This window comes from Zootoca vivipara, chromosome 1 (assembly GCF_965207765.1).
Source record: "Zootoca vivipara chromosome 1, rZooViv2.hap1.1, whole genome shotgun sequence".
NCBI classification, from domain to species: Eukaryota; Metazoa; Chordata; class Lepidosauria; order Squamata; family Lacertidae; genus Zootoca; species Zootoca vivipara.
In genome coordinates this window covers 29,436,520-29,458,107 of record NC_142582.1, presented here as the reverse complement: position 1 = coordinate 29,458,107, position 21,588 = coordinate 29,436,520, and the positions used below count along the sequence as shown (strand labels likewise).

The 21,588-nt window shown below is 39.7% G+C and overlaps 1 protein-coding gene across 6 annotated transcripts in view; it reads right to left on the bottom strand.

Moving 5' to 3' along the window:
• WDSUB1 (WD repeat, sterile alpha motif and U-box domain containing 1) overlaps positions 1-17,127 on the bottom strand; it is a 43,329-nt gene extending 26,202 nt beyond the window's left edge. For 2 of the 6 annotated variants that reach the window (XM_035132113.3, XM_035132122.3), the window contains exons 1-7: positions 16,727-17,127; positions 14,618-14,734; positions 12,777-13,192; positions 10,891-11,075; positions 5,508-5,600; positions 2,766-2,859; positions 1,709-1,742 (exon numbers count right to left, since the gene is read on the bottom strand). In XM_035132113.3, the coding sequence (XP_034988004.1) occupies positions 1,709-1,742; positions 2,766-2,859; positions 5,508-5,600; positions 10,891-11,075; positions 12,777-13,174 (804 nt within the window). In that variant the 5' untranslated portion in view covers positions 13,175-13,192; positions 14,618-14,734; positions 16,727-17,127. Of the gene's footprint in view, positions 1-1,708; positions 1,743-2,765; positions 2,860-5,507; positions 5,601-10,890; positions 11,076-12,776; positions 13,193-14,617; positions 14,735-16,350; positions 16,618-16,726 lie in introns of those variants that run through there. The other 4 variants (XM_088651782.1, XM_088651787.1, XM_088651799.1 and 1 more) reach the window with 3 other exon arrangements.
• Positions 17,128-21,588: the final 4,461 nt, after the last annotated feature.

Here is a 21,588-nt window from a genome sequence, read left to right as displayed (position 1 = left end):
ATGTTAAGACAAACAAAAATACAATTACAATCAATAATCCTACTGGAAAATGACTACTGGAAGTTTCACAATCCAAAAAAGACAGATGTAAGGAATGTATTTAGAGATGTTTACAACTAAGGACAAGGTAGTTTGAACACTTTTCCTGAAATTACAATACTGTAGAATCATTAGCTGTGGCAGAAGAAAATTTTATAAATGCATACACATCTCTCATTGTCCACTTACAGAATTCTACCACTTAATATTACAGATGAGCTGATCACTTAACATTTTATTTTATTTAATCACTGAAGATTATTTATCTAGGATTAAGCCACACATGAGAAAAAGCAGGACCTGGAACATTACTAGAATTATGCTACAGAATAAAGAGCTTGTGGTTAGCATACTTGGCCACTAGATGTTACCCTTCACAAACATATCTAACATTATTTTATAAGAATTACCTTCCTCTTAATAAAAATAGTATCTCTAAGCAGTATTTTCAGAAGTCACAAGATTCAGTTCCCAAAAGAAACATAGGACATATACCTCCCCAAGTGATGCCTTCACATATGTTTTAACCATAAAGGTTTACGGCACAATAAATCTGTGAGTCTAAGTTCCTACAAATGCCTTCATTATTTCTGTAACAGACTAATGAACATACCCTCTAAAACAAGTGCGGAGAACATTTTTGACCAGGCAAGCCAAATTTTTATCTTCCCCTAACCCACAGAGATCAAGTTTGATAGGCGGTCACCCATTTGTCAATCATCTGATGCTATGATGGCATCAGGTGACTGATAGATGAGTAGTCCCACCTAACTGTCAAAGTTGGCCTATGGGGAAAGTGGTCTGCTTTCCCCCATAGAGAACATGCTAGTGAAGCAGCACCCAGCAGAATTGAACCCTCCACTCACCAGTTCAATGCACCTGGCTGCAGGGATCTGCTTTGCCACCATATTCTGTGCAAAGGAATGCACTGGTGAAGCAGATCCCAGCATAATTGAATTGCTGGGTGCTAGGGTCATATTCCCCAATTAAGACCAAATCTTAATTGCTACTCATTGTTTGTTTCTCTCCAATTCTGATTCTAAACCATGACCCCAGGGTCAGACAACACAATAACTCAAGACTCTGGCTTGTTATGTCCACAGCAAGGTAGCAGAAGTTTAAAAGCATGGTTTAATGTGACATATGAAGTAGTTAAAAAAAAAAGAGAGAGGCATTTCCTTCTCCAACTCAATCTTTCCAAGTTTTGATTGGATTATAAGATACTTGGGAGCCCAACTCTATGGAAAGGACATGAAAAAAATCAGCTGCCTCACTTGAATTTCTTTGGGTCAAGATTATTACAAGAAGTACCTTTAGCATATTTATTGTTCAGGTTCAAACAAAATTATGAAATAAAAACCTGAAATCACAGACTGATAATATTCAGAGGTTGATACACTGGTACACAATAGCACCATTTACTAGGCTGACTTTAAGATGTAAACAAGACAGTGAGCTATTACTGTACACTGAACATTTTATTATGTTTGCTTAGCTTCTCAAAATGAATAATAAAAATATGTCAACAGCCCAACCTTATGCCCTATTTTGTCTTCAAGAGTAAAGCCTCCATCTAATTGCAAGAAGTCCTGCACCACTGAAAAAGCTCACAATTCATTTACTACATTGCTATTCTTGCAAAATTATGATTAATATCTTACATACTTACAGTTTCAAAAATCATTACTGTTTTGTCCACAGATCTGGGAAGAAATAAATTAATTTTTTGTATGTAAGAGAAATGTAACTGAAATACAGCAACATTTGCCTCGCGACAGAGATAAGCAACAGTTTTACATGCAGTACCAACTCAGTAAGTCGCAATGCTAGTACTCATATTAGAACTCACTGTGGTACTCAAGACAGTGATTCAGATTTTTTTCACCTTATGCTAACATATGGAGCTCTATCTTCCTTTCAAACTTCAAGAGAATGAAAAAAGGCTGGTAGAATAAGAAAGGTGTTGGTAGCAAGCTGTTCTAAATGCCAATGCCTTGAGGATCCAACTGAGTATCTAATAACCAGTAAAGGATAATCGCCTCTGCTACACGAAGCAACAGCATTTCCCAAATGCATTTAGCCTTGTATTCTGGATAGCTTTGACCTGATCCTCAGTTGAAGAGAAGTAGTAAAAGAGCTGTCTGTGCTCCAAATTTTGGCAGATTCACCAAAAGCAACTTGAAATACTACAGAATGAACTATCTGTGGAGCCACTTCTAAATTCCTCCTTTCAATTGGAGATTTTTTTTGGGGGGGGGGGAGCGCATGAGTCTGAGACTGACTGCAGCCATCACAACATATTTTAAGTGTGATGTGCAAATGTGGCCTTTACCTCCAGAAAAAAATGTGGCATTTGTATGTATACTTTAGCTTACAAACCTTTTAAAAAGTGTAGGGGAATTGGCCCATTTTGGGTTGCAAGGGCAGTATAAATGCTACACATTGAGAATGGCAAGTTTCATTATTTTAAATAGTGCATGTCCTGAAAGTGTGGCACATGTTAAAATGAACTGCGCTCAGGGACAACATGCAGACCCCTACATTTTCATAAAGTGATACTGTAGCCATTATGACATCCTATATAGGCCCATCTTCATTAATTTGCAATGGATTTTAAATTATATAGGAAGAATTTATATAATTACATACAAATAAACTAAGAAAACAAGTAAACAGAGCACAACTAATGTAAAATTGAATAATAAAAATGAAGCAAATATTCTTACCCAGAGACTAAAATCTGCCCATCACAGGAAAATGCACAAGCCAGAACTGGGGCAGTGTGTCCTTTTAACGTATATTTACATTTCAGTTCAAGGCCTACACATTTAAAAATGAACATAATTTTTAAATTCAAATTTGGGAAGGTTGTCATTTGATACTACCATTCACCCAGCCTTCAAATATGAAACTACTTAAAATTATGACAGCTTGGCTATGTTCTGCGTCTTGACCTGCATACCTGGACAAGCAACAAGTCTCCCCTCTAGGAAGGAAACAGTACATTTTAAGAAGGCAGCCTTTTATTCCAACTTTAATACCAGTTTTCATTCACCCAAAACGATCTGACATCCCTATGAAGTAGGACAGAAGGAACAAATAGAGGCATGCGTATGTGCTGGCTTGGCAGTCTAACCCCACACCATAGGGAACCTAAAATGATGGTTCTTCATTAACAAAAATTCTTTTATTTAATTTAATTCTCCAGAATTAATGGCTGAGGTACATTACATGCTCTAAGACTGGGTTAGTACACACAGAGAGGGGGCATGTTCATCGCCTAAGGAAATATGACATATACAGAAGACATGCGAGAGCATTATTATGCCTGTAACACTTCACAGTTCCCCATTTTCCATTAAAAAGGTAGCTAGACAAATTGTAAAGGCTGTTATTTGTGATTAAGGTCTCACAAGTTTCCACAGTATCACAGAGTATGCAAAGATTCACTCAAGTGGGTTTTACTATTACAGTGGTTTTGCTTGGAACAATATTTATTTCACTGTATCCATAGTTTAAAGACTGGGGAATACACAATATTCAGGTATTCATTTCTAGGGGAAAACACTGTAAAAGTCCACATCAAAGGTCTTGAAACAGTAAAATTTAATAGTCTCCCACACTGCAATTCTAGAAACTACTAACGCTATTCACTAAATTACTGTGGAATATTTTATTGCTTCATGTTTTAAAGCAACAAGACACCCAGTTTTATGGTATGAAAATCATATTGTGCTATCAGAATATTAACAATATGCAAATATTTGCAGAGCATAGTACATTTCAGTATGCTGGAAGAAAAAAAAAGCAGGAATGTAAGGGATATATGGGGCGGACTGCAAAGCTACTTTAGCAACAACCCAAACAATCCTTTGTTTAGCTGAATGTGTTTCAATATATTGCACAAAGCCCTTCAAATCTTTGCTTCAAGAACTTCCTGGCTTTCCACTGTGTTATGACAAGATTTATGTTCTTCAGCATAGCTTTTATATGTAAACCATGGTTAGGTAAAGGGAACCCTGACCATTAGGTCCAGGCGTGGATGACTCTGGGGTTGTGGCACTCGATCTCACTTTACTGGCCAAGGGAACCGGAGTACAGCTTCCGGGTCATGTGGCCAGCATGACTAAGCCGCTTCTGGTGAGCCAGAGCAGTGCACGGAAATGCCATTTACCCTCCTGCAGGAGCGGTACCTATTTATCTACTTGCACTTTGATGTGCTTTTGAACTGCTAGGTTGGCAGGAGCCATGGTTTTACACATGCTATAAATCTAATGTTTATGTAACATATAAAAACTGTTTTAGTATATGAAAACATATTGAAGAAAGCTTTTTAGACTCAAATTATCTTCATACAATATGAATCAACAGAATAGACATCAGGCACTGAACAATGCTACTCAACCAGTCATTGTACACGGTGCAGCATTAACACACAGCTTTAGAAAATACCTCTTTGTTTTTAACCTGCTGTCCCAGTTTTACTGTTTTCATTGCTTCTTACTGCTTTCGGTGTATGATATTATTTTATATCACTTTTTATCACTGTAAGCTGCCCTGAGCGCTCCCTTTACTTAAGGAAATGTATACTTAGCATCTATGCTGGATGAATTGTGGAGTGGACTCCACCAACATGGAGGCCCCTGCTGTAACCACTGAAAGTGTGGCAGTAATCAAGCACAGTAAGGGCCCCAAATGGGACATTATGGGGGAAGTGCAGGGCCAGCAATGGAGCTGCTGAACCCAAAGCCAGCTTGATTCCTGGAGAGGGGCATAATCTGGCTGTCCCCCCTCCACTTGCTGGAATGAGCAGCAGGCTTTCAGACACAGACACGGAGTCACACCTCAGTTCCATCCAACTACTCCCAGTCAGTGCTTCAATTGCTCCTAGGGCACTCACTGTTCACTAGAAAGTGACTTCCCATTGTTTTGGAAGTGCCCTTTCTTTCCTTTTTGCTTTGTGCATATAGTAGCCTCCATCATAACTCTAATCACAGAGCCAAAGTCACCTGTGGCTACCCTACACTAAGCAGGGAGTTGGACTAGATGTCCTTCAAAGTCCCTTCCAATGCTCTCATTCTATGTGGATGGTACTGGTTGCCAGTTGGATACTTGTAACTAAGAATGGTAGCTTCATTTGCCTTGACGGCATGCATCTATTCCACTCAAACAGACAAATCTGTAATTCAGGTCAGCTACTGAGATGCAAGTCTGTGGTGAAGCCAGAACTAACCACAGGATACCATACCATATCAATATTGCCTAATGGCATGGCCCTTAATAGCAGTAATTTCCCAGCATTTTGGAGCTTGAGTGAACATGGAAATTCTATAACACAGCATGTTAAACTGATATTTTTTGTTAACTGAATATTTCTTACTGTTTGAGCAGAAACAAATTTAAAAGCAAAACAGTATGAAAGCTAACAATTTAGTGTAAGAAAATATTGTTGTTGTTGTTATACATACCTGTATGATCAGCGAGTGAAATAAGCCATATCTTAATTGTGCTGTCCTGACCAGAAGATGCCATTAGGAAATAGTGAACATCTTGCTTATTACCTGATTAAAAATATTTTTTAAAAAATGTATTAGAAACAAAACAAAGCAAGATTTCATTTTTTAAAAATTAATGTGCATGTAAATTGGACACACACAATTAGAATTTCTTTAAAATGTTTCCTAGGTATTACGGTAATAAAAAATACATTCTAAAACTTCTGTATATATGTGCCATTACTATGATCCTAAAGTCTGTAGTCAAATAAAAACATGCCCTTAGAAAATTGTATATGAAGATGCAAAGGGTGGTAATCTGTATGGAGAATATGGAGAGTTCCTGTGTTATGCCCAATTCAAGTCATACAAACTGTTTGCCCATAATCATGTGGGCTCAGCATACCTTCAGAAATTCCACCCATATAACTTCCCAGCCCCGACACATACACTATTAACATGGCACAGAAATTAACATACTGTACATGGTAAGGAACAAGTAGATGTCATTCACCCCAATCCTAACCACTGTCACTTAGAAATAATTTCTGGTTTTAATGAGGCTTGGTTCTATATATGCATGATTCCTAGAGTTTCTGAGAATTTGAAGTTACAGAGACCAGTGCAACTGAGCACTGCCATCAACTGGGAGGATTGCCTGGAAGGAAAGCAGAGCTGCCTAACAACAAAGGGTTATTAAAATAGCCCTATAGCTACTGTAGAAAACTGGTCTGGAGCACACAATGAGTGGTATTCACCTAAGGTTAATTCGGAGTAGACCTGTTGAAATTAACAGACTTCCTTAGTCACGTTCATTAATTTCAATGATCCTCCTCTGAGAAAAATTTAGTTGGGTACCACTCAGTAGTTTCAGTGTGGTGGGATGGGAATCACGTCTGTAGGTTAAAACGTCCCAGGAATTTGTACAGAGTTGCAACTAGAGAGAGATTACCGTTTATTTTTAAATATTCCTCAGAAAGTCTGTAATGCAAACAGACTTCATTCCAGTAATCCCCCTTGGGAAATAACTCTTAGCTTCAAACAAATTAAAAAGCTGGTAAAACTGGGATATTTAGGATATATTATGCACACTTTTCATTATCAGTACTCAAATTGCTGTGACTAGCCATATTCTGCAGATTTTCTTGTCACTTCTGGAATCAATTTGCAACCCACCCTTTCTTTACTTCTGATTTTTTTCAGAGGATATTTGACCATAAACAAAACAGGGTTTCACAAGTGAAACACAACATATTTGACATGAAGTGACAAGATTTTCTTGTCACTTCTGGAATCAATTTGCAACCCACCCTTTCTTTACTTCTGATTTTTTTCAGAGGATATTTGACCATAAACAAAACAGGGTTTCACAAGTGAAACACAACATATTTGACATGAAAAGAAGAAAGAGTTATTTATAGAACACATTAAATTCTAAAAAGCCAATTAGTAAACAACTGCAGGGAAAGAAGATTTGCTGTAGCTGGCAAGATGGAAAAATGAAGAATAGCTTTTAGTAGTTTTCCCAAAAGGTGAGAAAAACACATCTCTAGTGAGTGCATCACTGTCAAAATCAAAGGCAAAAAGATATATAATGACTGTATACACGTCAAGTAACAAGCAATAAATTCCTATCAAATTCCTATCAACAGAAAATGGAGATCCAAGAGAAAATTGTCTCAAATAAATCTGCCTATTATTATACAGGTATTCTTAGCTACAATAAAAATAATAAATCAGATATTTACAACACAAGTCTTCAAACAAATACACTGAAACATGATAAAGATCATTTAAGTGACTTACAGAGCAGTCAAATGGATATGGTACCAATGGGAAGGAAATAAACTACACCAGTTCTAAAGCTGTACCATGGTTTCATGATACTCATGTGCATGTCAGTGGGTTCTGGATCAAGCAGATGCAAGGCTGCCCCCCTCCCTCAACCACCACCACCAGAACCCTGTTGGTAGTATATGTAGTATATATAGGCCTACAGAGCTTTCTGTGGGTGAACTGGGGGGGGGGGTCCATATAGCATAAATGCCTTTCTGTTGAATGACCTCCCTCTTCAGTAGCAGAGCAGGATTTGCACTGTCATTACAATTGCAGACTTACTATAGCTTCCCTAATAGTATTTTAAAGCAAAGTATTAATCTTCTAGGAAAGATAGTTGGGCAGAATATGTACTTAACATAATTTAAATAGTATGGGGAAACTGTCTAAATTGAAAATAATATAAAAGAATTATCTTCGTATTACTTTGAATCAAAAGTTTAAATAAAAGTTGTTTTGTGGGTTGTATTCTAAGTAGCATTTTGGACAATTTCCACTCACACAATAGAACTTTCCCCCCTTCTCTTCTCCCTAGATATGCATATCCTCCAACATTTCCCTGATGAAAATAGGTATGTCCTATTCAATAAAATAATAATATAATATTTTATTTATATCCCACCCATCTGACTGGGTTGCCCCAGCCACTCTGGGAAGCTTCCAACATATATAAAAACATAATAATACATTAAACATTAAAAAAACCTTCTCTATACAGGGCTGTCTTCAGATGTCTTCTAAAGATTGCATACTTATCTGCTTGGCATTACTCTATACCCATAAGCATTTCTCTGATGAAAATACAGTAGGGACATCCTAAGGAAAAGCGGGACATGTAAATCCAGGACTGTTCCTGGAAAATAGGGACACTTGGGGGGGGGTCTGGATATGTTCTGGGGTTTCCAACTCTCTGGAGCAGATTTGAGGGTAGTACACAGCGTGCATGCAGGGAAGAGATGTCATTCCACCACTGCATTTATGAAATTAATAACTGGTAAATATGCCAACAATTCTATTTGCATTATTTTAGATTGTAAGAACAACTATAAAACTTTACACAATGACAAAAACAATCCTTTGTAGAATAACAGAATACCAAAGCTGAAATCCGATGCAAACTACCTGGAAGTATATCCCACGGACGCAATGAGACAGAGGGCCAAACTAGATAGAATAATACTTTTATTTAATCCTGGGTGAGGGGAGCAATTTGCATTAGGATTACAACACATGATGAGCGGAGGCTTATTCCTTTCCTCACCATTTATGCATCACACACAAAAGTAGATACTCAGAGCTGGGTTGGGCAGCAGCCTGATCCAATGCCTTGAGAACAGGCAGATTCATTTCATTGCCATATAAAAGCACTGTCTCCAGTCTTCCCAACATAAGGGGGAGGGAGTGTAATCTAGACAGGGTCCACTTTACACCAATTTACCACCATTTTGATATGATCTAAAACAGGATATATACAAACTTCACTTACTGTAAGTTCAATTTCTATGTTAGATCCCATGATAAACTGCCAACATTTTTAAACAGTAATAGTATGAATATTGAAGTAGAAACTAATGAAGCGTTCTCAAGGTTTAATCAGATGGGAGATTAAAGAATTCACCTTAAAATATCTTAAACATCCTAGAGTTTCTGATTTTCTTTTGTTGTTGTTGTTGTTCTATGTAACACCCACTACAGAAAACAGAACCTTTAAGATTTCCAGGATGTTGCAACCACAGGCAACCCCTCTCTTCCTTACATCCACACTCTTCTATGCCAATGCCTCATCTCAGTGTTTGTTTTTGTAAGGCTTCTAAAAGGGTACACACAACTTTGTGTTGTCCCCTTTCAGCTAAACTTTACACCAAGTATTAAGGAGTATTCAGGGAGAATCCAGATTGCACCATACTTTTTTGTGTACAGACTGGGCACAGTACCTAACTGTTATGTTTATTTTTAAAAAGCCCCAAGAAGGTTGGTATCCACTCTAATCCCTGAAACCCTGGGCTCACAATGAACACTTGAAGAAGAGTTTCTCCATCACCCACCTTCTCTAGCAGGCATAGGCAAACTCGGCCCTCCAGATGTTTTGGGACTACAACTCCCATCATCCCTAGCTAACAGGACCAGTGGTCAGGGGTGATGGGAATTGTAGTCTCATCACATCTGGAGGGCCAAGTTTGCCTATGCCTGCTCTCTAGTATAGGTAAATCTCTGAATTCTTCTCTCTCTCTTTTCCTAGGTTCTTTGATTTATTAACCTAATCTCTGTGCTACCCCTCACATTGCCCAAACTCCAGAATGACACTTACTATAGCCTTAAACATGAGTATATTCAGGATCACTTAATACAGGTAAGTTATGGCTAAAATAAATGTTTGTAAATATAAAACACATTGGTGAAAATTAAACTAAAAAACAAAACAGACCAAGCAAGATTCAAGTCAACTTATTCCTGCATTAACTTCCAAGTTCTATCGCGGCACTACAGCTTGCAGCATTTCTTTTAATATGGCAGGTGGTATTCTTTCACACAAGAGTGTTTCAAAAACATAAAAAATAAAGGAAAGGTTCTAGCAATCGTGAATTTCAATATGCTATTAATACCTCAGAGGAAGGTTCACAAAAGGTTCCAGTGTTAGGTGATGCAGCTTCTGTACTCTTGTGTCACTTAACCTCAATATACTAGTATACAATGTTGCAGCCTTACAACACAAACACACACCTCTCTGCTCAGAAGTAAGTTTAATGGGCCTTACTCCCAAGCATGCCTATATAAGATTGCAATCAGGGAGAGCAATCTAAAATGGGATTGCAGGGAGAACAGAATATGCCATGCTGGCCTCGTGCCAGTAGGGTAGAAAGGGCGGCGGCAGCATTCCCCCCCTTTTTTATTCTGTTCCTCCCCCGCCCCCTTAAAGCAATTCCCTTCTCATTGGAATTTAAACTGTGCCAGCTACAGAGCTAGTATAATTTGTCCCCCATTCCAGGAGCATGAGAGTTCTTTTGGCATGCCCTCAAAATGCCTGCTCTTCACATCCCTACTCTCCCCAATGTCTAAGATGCAACACCAAATAAGAATTAACTGTTGAGACATGCTGTGTTAGATCTCCGTCTTTGGTGGGAGACATCTCTCTCCAGCCTCAGAGACACAGAGAGATCCAATGCATTCGTTGGCTTCTGGGATGCTCCCCAGGAACCAGAGGACTGCAACGTTAATGTTGAGATACATGACACTAAACTTGAGCACTATGAGAAATTCCATAAATTCTTAGAATAATTCGCCTTATCACATTCTTTCACACAGAGCCTAGATGGTCCAGTTCTATGCCAGTTCTCCAGAGCTTCCCTGACATCTCCTGCCTACCGCCATCATCATGCCAAAAGGGCAACTGAAAAGAAAGGGAAAAACTCTGAAGCATCAATACCACAGGCATCAATGACAAAATCAATCTGCATAAGAGGTAGGGCTGGAGAAGAAAAAATATATTAAAAGGATTTATTTAAATAGCAAGTTAACTAACCAGAAGCCAGTTTTGAAGAAAAGTCACAGCAGGTGACTCCAAGATCATGAGCTTTCTCATTATACAAGCACTTCATTGTCTCATCCCAAACAGTTAAATCTCCACATGATGATCCAGTCACAAAGAAACTTGCATCAGGAGCAAAGGCACAGGCTACCAAAGAGCCATCTTTAACACTGCCAGATCTGAAAGAAAAGAATAAAGGATCGTGAACTTTGTAAAATATTACAAGCCTGATAAAGTAAGATAAGCATGAATTAAACCAATTCTGAAAAGAATATAAACAATCTAATGCAAAGCAATTTTGCTGGCACCTTATGCACCTACAAATATACTACAAAGGCACAGATAAATCATCTAACTATGAAATATCAAGACCTGCCTGTTGTCTATTTATTTACTTCCAGCAGGATATGGCTGTGTTTAGCTGCAACATTAAACTATGATTTAGTATTACAAGAATGAGCTTCACTTAGCCTTGAGCCTGCTTCACCTTTCTTCTCTTCTCCTTAGGTACAGCTGGAAGGACTTTGGAAGCTTCAACTTCAGTTTTAAATAAACCAGTTTAGCATATTGTCTGTTCCCTAGAGTGTTTAATCTTGGCTACAGCTAAATGAGACAAGCCAACTTTATAAACTATGGTTTGAAATTGTCCTCTTTCAAGAAATCATACCTAAGACTAACTAAGGAGTCAGGTAACAGCAACTTGTGGTTAATCTAAACAAAAGGGAAAACTTCCTAATTCTTATTTGGACGTACATCAGAAGAGAAGGAGGAAACATGCAAGTGTGAGGCTTACTGTGGTTTGTTCTCATAATTGTGAACCAAGGTTTATCATTATATCTAAACAAGACCACTGAATCACATGAGCTATAGAGGAAGAAAGCTGATCATTCTTTAATATATTAATTGCATAATGAAAACAGATTTGAGCTAAATGCTAACTACATTATTCCAAAATGCAGAATTTCTAGCAATTTATATTTTAATGGGACCCATAAGCACCAGAGGGTACTGAGACTTGTGGATTTAGAAACAAATTACAATATAGCATGAAAGAAGCTGAGGGGGAAACCAAGGAATCCGAGATGGTTTTTGGATCTATACAGAACTTACAACATATTAATAATAAAAGGTAAAGGTAAAGGGACCCTGACCATTAGGTCCAGTCGTGACCGACTCTGGGGTTGTGCGCTCATCTCGCATTATTGGCCGAGGGAGCCGGCATATAGCTTCCAGGTCATGTGGCCAGCATGACAAAGCCGCTTCTGGCAAACCAGAGCAGCACATGGAAACGCCGTTTACCTTCCCACTGTAGCGGTTCCTATTTATCTACTTGCATTTTGATGTGCTTTCGAACTGCTAGGTTGGCAGGAGCTGGGACCAAGCAACGGGAGCTCACCCCGTCACAGGGATTTGAACTGCCGACCTTCTGATCAGCAAGCCCTAGGCTCAGTGGTTTAACCCACAGCGCCACCTGGGTCCTATAGCCCTCACAAAAAAACAAAAACCTGTTGCACTGTGAATTTCTGTGTCTCATCAATAAACACAATGGGATGCTTATTGTAATTGTTTTGGTAGCAGGTATCTAAATTGCTGCGACGTGGGTGGCTCTGTGGGTTAAACCACAGTAGAATAAAGTCTAATGCCTTCTTCCGAAGACAGAGATGTATCTAAAAGTACTTTAAGAATGTAAAATTTGTGTGATGTCTGTCAAGTTCAGGGGCGGCTCACCTGTGACCCTCCAGATGTTGTTGGACTACAGTGTGCATCACCCCCAACTATTGCCTAAGCTGGATGTGGCTGAAGAGAGTTGTAGTCCAGCAACATCTAGAAGGATACAGGATAGCTACTCCTTTTTTTGTTACGGGGCCTGACGTACTCACCGGTACACTTTAAAAGACTGAACATTCCAAAGATTTACACTTCCATCAGCTGCTCCTGAAACCAAGTATGTGGAATTAGGGGAAAATCGACAAATCCTTACAGGATGCCTATAGGGGTGTTCCAATACTGCCAGTTTCAGTCCATTGTGAGTTTCCCACAGAACTGTGTTGCCATCCGTAGAACACGAAGCTAAAAGGTTTCCAAAAGGAGAAAAGCAGCAGCAATGAACAGCATATGTGTGGCCTCTTAGTGGTGAGTAAGGAAGCTCATCAAAACTGCTTAAAGAATACAGACGGATAGATTTATCCAGGGAACATGTAGCCAAGTAAGAAGAAGAGAAGGCACAGTAGTTGACATCATCATTGTGATCCGTCAAAGTGCAAATTAACTTCACCATTTGGCCATATAAAGTGACCTGCAATAAAGAAGAAAAAGTTATAAGCATTCATATATGTCTAGATTATGTTCCCTTTTATTATCAGACATTCTGATTAGAAAGTAAATATTCATCTTTACCACAAAAAATTCAAAAAGCTGAAGATACAAACCACTTTAAAAATTGTATTTTACAGCCCAAGAAATCTTGAACATGTGACTCCAAAAGGTGCACAGCATAAATCATATTTCCTAAATGTAGACACTGTCACCAATGCAGAATACATACCGGTATTTATTTGCAAAGACATCTTGTTCTTGGGACTGCAGCGCAGAAAAGAAACTCACTTCTGCCCTATCCATGGGCCACTGATACCACCTACCCAAGGAGGAACACCACAGCAAAAGGAAGACCAGCTGGGTCCCATTTATCAAGCAGAGAAGGAGCAGCTGAAAGCAACTTACTTTCCCCTCCAGGAAAAAACATTCAGCTCCAACTTCCAGTTGCCATGGGATTACAGAACAGAGGGAAAGCACACTCTGGATCTATCTAAGGCAGTGTTTCCCAAACTTGGGTCTCCAGCTGTTTTTGGACTTGGTAGCAGGACCAGTGATCAAGGATGATGGGAATTGTACTTTAAAAAAACAGCTGGAGACCCATTTGGGAAACACTGATCTAAGGGCTGCTGGGTTATGCATTTGTACTACCTGCCTAGACAGTATTAAATTTCTGTATTGCTGACAGTATTAAATTTCAAGAGCTGGTACCTGAATTTGCTTGCTTTCCTCCCCATTCATTTTCTATCATGTATAGGGATAGCAGAAAATTCCACTCTAAGCAGACAAAGGAGCAGAAATTGCAGCACTCTGCATGTTTGAGGTCAGGAACACACATTAGGCATGTGAATATGATCAGTATTAACTATTTATTTTTTAGCCTGGAAATGATACATAATTGACTACTGATTCCACCCCTCCCCCCCCATTTTCTGTAATTTTGTCTGCATATAAATAATAATAATTTGCCTTTATATTGAAACAGTGTGGAATTATGTAGTTTTTGCCAGAAGCTGAACTGTTCTTCCTCAAGCCAATTTCTCATTCTGAGATGTGCCATGATTAAATGCTGCATCCACGCCAAAATCCTTCCACATAAAAACCTAGACACAAATGCAAAATGTTCTTGCCTACCTAGCCTTCTTCCTCACATACTAGTCCCCTTGCCCCTTGCCCGCATTTAATCAGGTGAGTCCCTCCCACTTACATTCCTAAATGGTACTGTCCAAAAATAACTAGGTCTTCTCTTAGTTCTGTATTTGTAGAAGTGGGAATAATATTGAGCCACTTTACAGGAATGTTGCAAGTAGATTTGAAGTTATGGGTGTACACAATTCTACAATTTTTATTTTAAAAAAGTCTAAAATCATGAACAGTAGCAAAAAAGAACAGCTTTAATTTTCAATACCTGTGACAATAAATGGAATCCTCTAAGCAGCTGGAGTATACACACTTCTTAAATAATTCTTAAATACTGGCTTGGATTCTTCTGGTATGTTGTTAAAATCTAGTCACAGAAGCCTTGCTGGAATAATAAAAATAGCATAAACATTCAAAACAAATTATGGGTCATGTACCTTACCCAGTTGTACAGTACATATACTCATGCATCATGTGTTCCACACGTCTTGTATGTGTAATTAATTTGTACAGTCATTTATCAACAATTATTTAGATGGCACAGTAATATCAATCAAACCTGAAAACCAGAATACCAAACTTTGATGAGTACTTATCAGACCACCTGATCATGAATACTGCCTCTGTTTCAGCTATGATCCATACAGAATCATTTGCAACTTCTTAAATAATTCTTAAATACTGGCTTGGATTCTTCTGGTGGCGCTATGGTTAAACCACTGAGCCTAGGACTTGCTGATCAGAAGGTCGGCGGTTCGAATCCCTGTGACGGGGTGAGCTCCCGTTGCTTGGTCCCAGCTCCTGTCAACCTAGCAGTTCGAAAGCATGTCAAAATGCAAGTAGATAAATAGGAACCGCTACACGGGAAGGTAAACGGCGTTTCCATGTGCTGCTCTGGTTTGCCAGAAGCGGCTTTGTCATGCTGGCCACATGACCTGGAAGCTATACGCCGGCTCCCTCGGCCAATAATGCGAGATGAGCGCGCAACCCCAGAGTCGGTCACGACTGGACCTAATGGTCAGGGGTCCCTTTACCTTTACCTTTACCATTTAAAGAACTTTACCTGTGAGTAAAGTTGTTTTTAAGCCCAGTCCTATGCATGTTGACAAAGTGTTGAAGCTAACTAAGAAAACTTGCTAGCCTAGGAGGTAAATCAGACGGAACTCTGTGAACTTAGCTGTTGTGTAAACATACTTAGGATTGCACTGCATGGCACCCAAGTCTCCCTCCTCCTCCCTTGTTACAGGTGCCATGTGCTTTGAAATTACTATTACAAAACAGAAAGCCATCTCTGTAACTGTAAGTAGTATATGATAAGACTCTGAAACACATTAAAGGTAAATTTGGAAGGTTATTTCCATATACCACGGAGAGAAAAAGACGAAAAGATAGTACAAAGTTCCATATATTGAGCATATGACAGTTTGTATGGATAGATGCGTATTTAGAAATAATTACAATTCAAGCAGAAATACACATCCCACCACAGTGGGGGAAGACTGACTATTCCCCCCTCAATCTGCTGTCCGGATTTTAACTGCTGATGGGCAACTTTTTACAGCCCAATCCTAACCCCTTATCTACTCAAAAGGAAGTCCCACTGAATTCAATGGGGATAAGTGGGGCCAGGACTGCAGCCTACGACTTGTCACAATCTCAAGCGACAAAACTTTGTGCCGGTTGCGGTAAAGCTTTTTATTAGTGTCCTCATTTCAGGAATATGCACTTTTTTCACTCTACATTTTGAGCTCCTGAACAAGTGTGCTTTATGCGAACAGGCTATTTGTTGAAACAAAAAATAAATAAAAAAATCCTTCCAGTAGCACCTTAGAGACCAACTAAGTTTGGCTATTTGTTCTCATCAACCTTGAGCACCTGTGACGCGCGCTGATATTCAAATCAACTTCTTTATATTTAGTATAAGTATCAGTCAGCGACGTGACCCCAACAGAAACATTACCGCACACACACACACCCAAAACAACAGCAACAACAACACACCCGGAGCCTGACTGGCCAGGCTTTGAGCGGGCGACGGAGGGCTCAAAACAGCCATCCGTTTGAGAAGAGCCCCCTTCCCCCTCACGAGGCTCTGAGGCGCAAACCTCCGGCTCCCCCCCCCCGGCGGTGGGGGACGTAGAAGCGTAGAGTGAAGCGCCTGCCTAACGCCCCCTAACTGCTCCGAGGAGAAACAAAGTGGCGACGCCTGCGCAAACGACGCCAGGCTTCTCCTCTCACAGTCACACACACCCGCTGCTCCCCGTCACTACGTCGCGCGCGCAGCAACCCACCCACCCGCCTGTTCAAACTTGAGCGTTCGGTGGCGGCGGTTGCAGGTCGCCCCGCTCCCTCTCCCGCCCGCTCTCCCATTCCTTACCTCTTGTCTTGCGGCTGCGCCGAGGGTTCCGCGTCTTCCTCTTGCAGCCTGCGCGAGCTTGTAGCTGACGGAGCACACACCACTGTGGGCCGCGAAGGTCACGTGCGCGCTCGAGTGCGACACAGGGGGAATTCCACGCCCACGTCGCCTTCCGTGTCCCACTGGAACGCCTGCTCACCTGCGGCCTCGTGACACGCCTCCAACTGGAAGGCGGAAACTGAGGGGGGGGGGAGAATTGGCGAGCGCTGCCTCCTTTTCGACACGGCCAAGGAGGGCGGTGGTGGAATAGCGTTTTTTTCTCCCAGGCTGTCGCCTTCCTTGGTCTCTCTCCGGCCCCCACCTCGCCATTTCACGCTTGCTGCTGGGGGTCCGGGGGTGGGGAGAGAAGGATGCAAGGTCTCCCAGTCTAACGCGCAGGCCAAATATTACATTCCTTTGTCAACTTCCTGCACAATTAGCGCGAAGCCTGCCGGAGGTTTGTCATCTCCGGATAATAGAGGACAATATTTTTCACATGATAACATGGCCCGACATTGCCATGTTGTTTTCCATAGGCGTACATAGGGAGGGGAGCAATCACGCTTGATCTGACTACAGGTGTGATGGAAAACCATGCATTGCATCGCATCATGCAGTTTACTAGTTGCTATCATACCGCTATACTTTATTTTCTATATACCTCTCAAGCCTTTTATCCAGCTTGCTCAGCGTCTTGCTGTTCCGAGTACTGTACAGATTAATAAGCAAACCAAAGTCACAGTTGGAGGTGATAATATGTGGTTTTGTTAGATGGGTTGCTTTTTTGGCTTGACATAATTGTTACAGATTTAACACATCTGTAAAAAAGAAATGGCTGGTTAGGATCTGATTAGATTAAGAACAGGAGAAGAGCCTTAGCATCTCCATTTCCCACAGTGGTGAAACAGATGTTTAGAGAAGGCCCTCAGGCAGAAAGTAGTGCAATGACACTATCGCACTAAAGTTCCCCAAACTGGTACAAAGATATGCTACCTATGATCCTGGAGAATAGTACACAGTGATTATGACTAGTAGCAATTGCCTCATGTCTGAATTTTTCTAATCCTCTTTTTAAAGCCATGTAAATTGGCATTCAACTTTGTGCTGTGAAGTGCTTCCTTTTGTCAGTCCTTGTCTCCCCCCCCATTTGTAATATACACCAGTCATAAAGTTATTCATACACAACTGTTCCCCCCCAATCCCCCCTAGAAGCACCAAATATTTAATTACATTTAACTTTTAAATCATTTAAGTTTTAAAACCAAGGTATCATTCCAGATACCTGGGTCGCGGGTGGCGCTGTGGTCTAAATCACAGAGCCTAGGGCTTGCCGATCAGAAGGTCAGTGGTTCGAATCCCCGCAACGGGGTGAGCTCCCATTGCTCGGTCCCTGATCCTGCCAACCTAGCAGTTCGAAAGCACGTCAAAGTGCAAGTAGATAAATAGGTACTGCTCCAGCGGGAAGGTAAACAGAGTTTCCGTGCACTGCTCTAGCTTTGCCAGAAGCGGCTTAGTCATGCTGGCCACATGACCCTGAAGCTGTCTGTGGACAAAAGCTGGCTCCCTTGGCCTATAGAGCGAGATAAGCGCACAACCACGGAGTAGTCCGCAACTGGACCTAATGGTCAGGGGTACCTTTATCATTCCAGAGATTGCCACGGGACCTCAGAGGCCTATAACCACGTTTTGTCAGTGTTACACTTGTAATGAAACCATGCCATGTTGATTAAAAAATAAGTGATTTTCTTGACTGTTCAACTCCAGTACATGGGTTCTAAGTTTGTCCACTAAGTCCGAGAGTTGTAAGATATAGATCCCAAACAAGTCTGCATTTAGAATTGTCCAATACCTTGCAATACGGTAGTAAGCTGTGCAAGTACATGAGCTGCAAGTACAAGTTTTGTTCCCTCAATGTATGTAAACAACTACAATAAGCAGTTGCCTGGGTGCCTGTGGTGAGTGTCACTTTCAGGCATTTGGGGAAAACATTCTGTTTTCCAGGTGAGCCATGTAAGTGATACATTTCAAAACAACTTCCAGAGGAACAGGTTTATTATACTTTTGCAGACAAACAACCAAAAGTCTTGTAGCTCCTTCAATATTTAATATTTATTATAGCATGAGCTTACGCGGACCAAAGCCCAATATTAATTTCGTAAACTGATAAGGCTGCTTTAAAATGTATTACAGTACTTTCACTGACCTCTACACAGATGCAAACATGATACTCTACAATATACCCTGTGTATCAGATTAGTTTGGCTACTAGTGCTTCCTTCTTCGTTTTCAGCTGTTTTATTTATCTGGGCTCTGCTGAGGCAGTAGAATAAATCAATCATCTTTATGGCAATATAAATGTATTTTATAACACAGCAATGTTTTCGATACATTTCTAAAGTTCTTTATATTCACTCACTTGCATAAGAACATTTCCATAGTCACAAATTTCATTTACAAGTGTCAACTCACAAGCCACTTAACCTTGGCAATGCTTCGGAAACCCAGCCAGATGAGTGTGGTATAAATAAATAAATAAATAAATAAATAAATTATTATTATTATTATTATTATTATTATTATTATTATTATGCTTTTACTCCATGAGAACGACTGTCAATGGTGTAAATATCAGTTGATTAAGTATGCTGGTTTTGGAGAGTTAACATTTTTTCAGTATTCCTCATACTGAGTGACAGAATGTCATGGGAATTTGTGTCTCAAGCCTTTTCACTGGTTTTCTTTATAAGTTCTCCAATGTGGTTTGTTGGGTCCCATGTCCAAGAGACTGGCCAATTCTGAATGGGGTTGCATTCACTCTGAAAGTACAGGTTCAGGATTTGAGGTTTCTCTTGGATCCATCTTTGTTCTTGGAAGCTCAGATAGCCTCAGTGTCTATATCCATTCTTGGGCAGGAATGGTCTTGATTATTACAGTCTTCGTGGGGCTATCCTTGGGTGGGTCCAGCTAATACTAAACACTGCAGCTAGACTGTTGATGGGGATAGACTATAGCATAATACCAGCACATATCTCCAGTGCTCAATAGCTTGTCCATATGCTACTGGACCACTGAGATTTTCAGGGGAATTGCTTTTAGACACTGCGGTTAGTCACAACATCCATGAAATATGGGTCCAATTTTGTGGAATTCCCTTCCAGCTGAGGTTAGACAGGCCCCACTCTGTGAACTTTTGGCATTTACTTTTACAACCTATTAGGCTTCTCAGTTGACTTCTGATTGAAAAACATTCTTATTTTTAGTTTTACTATATTGGGTCTTCAATACACCACTTAGACACAACTGTGATTATATAGTTACCAAAATGTTGGGATAAATAGATAGATTTCAGATTTCAATAAAAACTAAACATAATATCTCTTTCCTTCACTCAGGCAGGGACAGTTTAGTTATGAGTAAAGGAAATTTCAAGGGGGAAGGGGAGGAAAAGGAAAGGAAATTTAATTTTAAAGTTGCTTTTAAAATGAGGATTTAGGCGGGTAAAAAATGGGTATAGTCGAATTAAGGTGGTTCTCCCCAGTTTGACAAAGAAGCTAGAGAAGCAGATATAAAATACACAGGTAACAAAACAAAAAAACTCATTTCTATGTGAAATGAAAAGCAATGAGTAATGCATTCAATTGTTTTAGAATTCACAATAGGAAGTAGATAAAGTCTGAATCCTACCCATGCATCTGCGTTCAGACTACTACTACTACTACTACTAATTATTATTATTATTATTATTATTATTATTATTATTATTATACCTCACATTATTATTATACCTCACCTTTCTCCCTCACAGGGATTCAAAGCAGCTTACAGATAAAGAATAAGAACAGCTATAGAAGAAGTAATAATTAAAAACAAACAACTGTGAAAACATTTAAACTATATAAAAAAAAGTCAGATGACAAGGTGAATTGTTTTCACAGCAAGAGCTTATGCTGCAGTATGGGTAGATGGCATGAAATCCACTTGATAGTCTTTTTTGTTTTTTGTACTGTTTCCTACAAATACTAGAACTTGGGGCAATCAAATGAAGCTGAATATAGGAAGATTTGGGACAAACAACTTTAGAAGATTAGAGAAATTCATGCAGGGAAAGGTTCTCAGTGGTTACTAGTCATAAGGATGGCTATATTCTTTTTCCACTGGAAGAAGAGTATGCTTCTGAATACTTGTTGGAATCACAAGTTGCAGTCAGGTTCTGCTTGCAGGCTTCCCATAAGCATCTGGTTGGCCACTGTGAGGATAGGATGCTGGACTAGGCAGGCTTTTGACCAGAACCAGCAGTTTCCCTTCTTTTCTTATGGACCTATTGGTGATCTCAAAGGATATTGTTACCTCTGTGGATATAGGAGCTGCTCTCTGGAGTGGGCTCACTGAGATCTAGTCCCAGTGCCTACTAAGGTGGATTTGCAATTGTTAATTGCCTCTGTGCTTCTATAATCAAAATTCGTTTTGTGACTGCTAATACCCAATTATTACTGTTTTACTACTACTCTGCCAGATGAAATGGCGAAAGTGAATTTTAAAAACTGATATTAAAAAAATAACTTTTTTCTTTCTATTAACAACTTTACACTTTTCAGAAGCACTCATTACAATTTCTAGTATGGAACCTGGCCATAAATATCAGTAAGTCAAGTAGAACAAATCTTATTGTAAGCCTTTGTATGCTAGAGATAAAAGACTGATTTCTAATTTGGATAAAATAGAATTAAATATTTCTGAATAATTTACTGAAACTAATTATCCACTCTCCAGTCACATGTATTAGGCAATACAACACAGAAATAAAGCTATTCTACTGCTATATATCTAAAGAGTCTCTAAAAAGC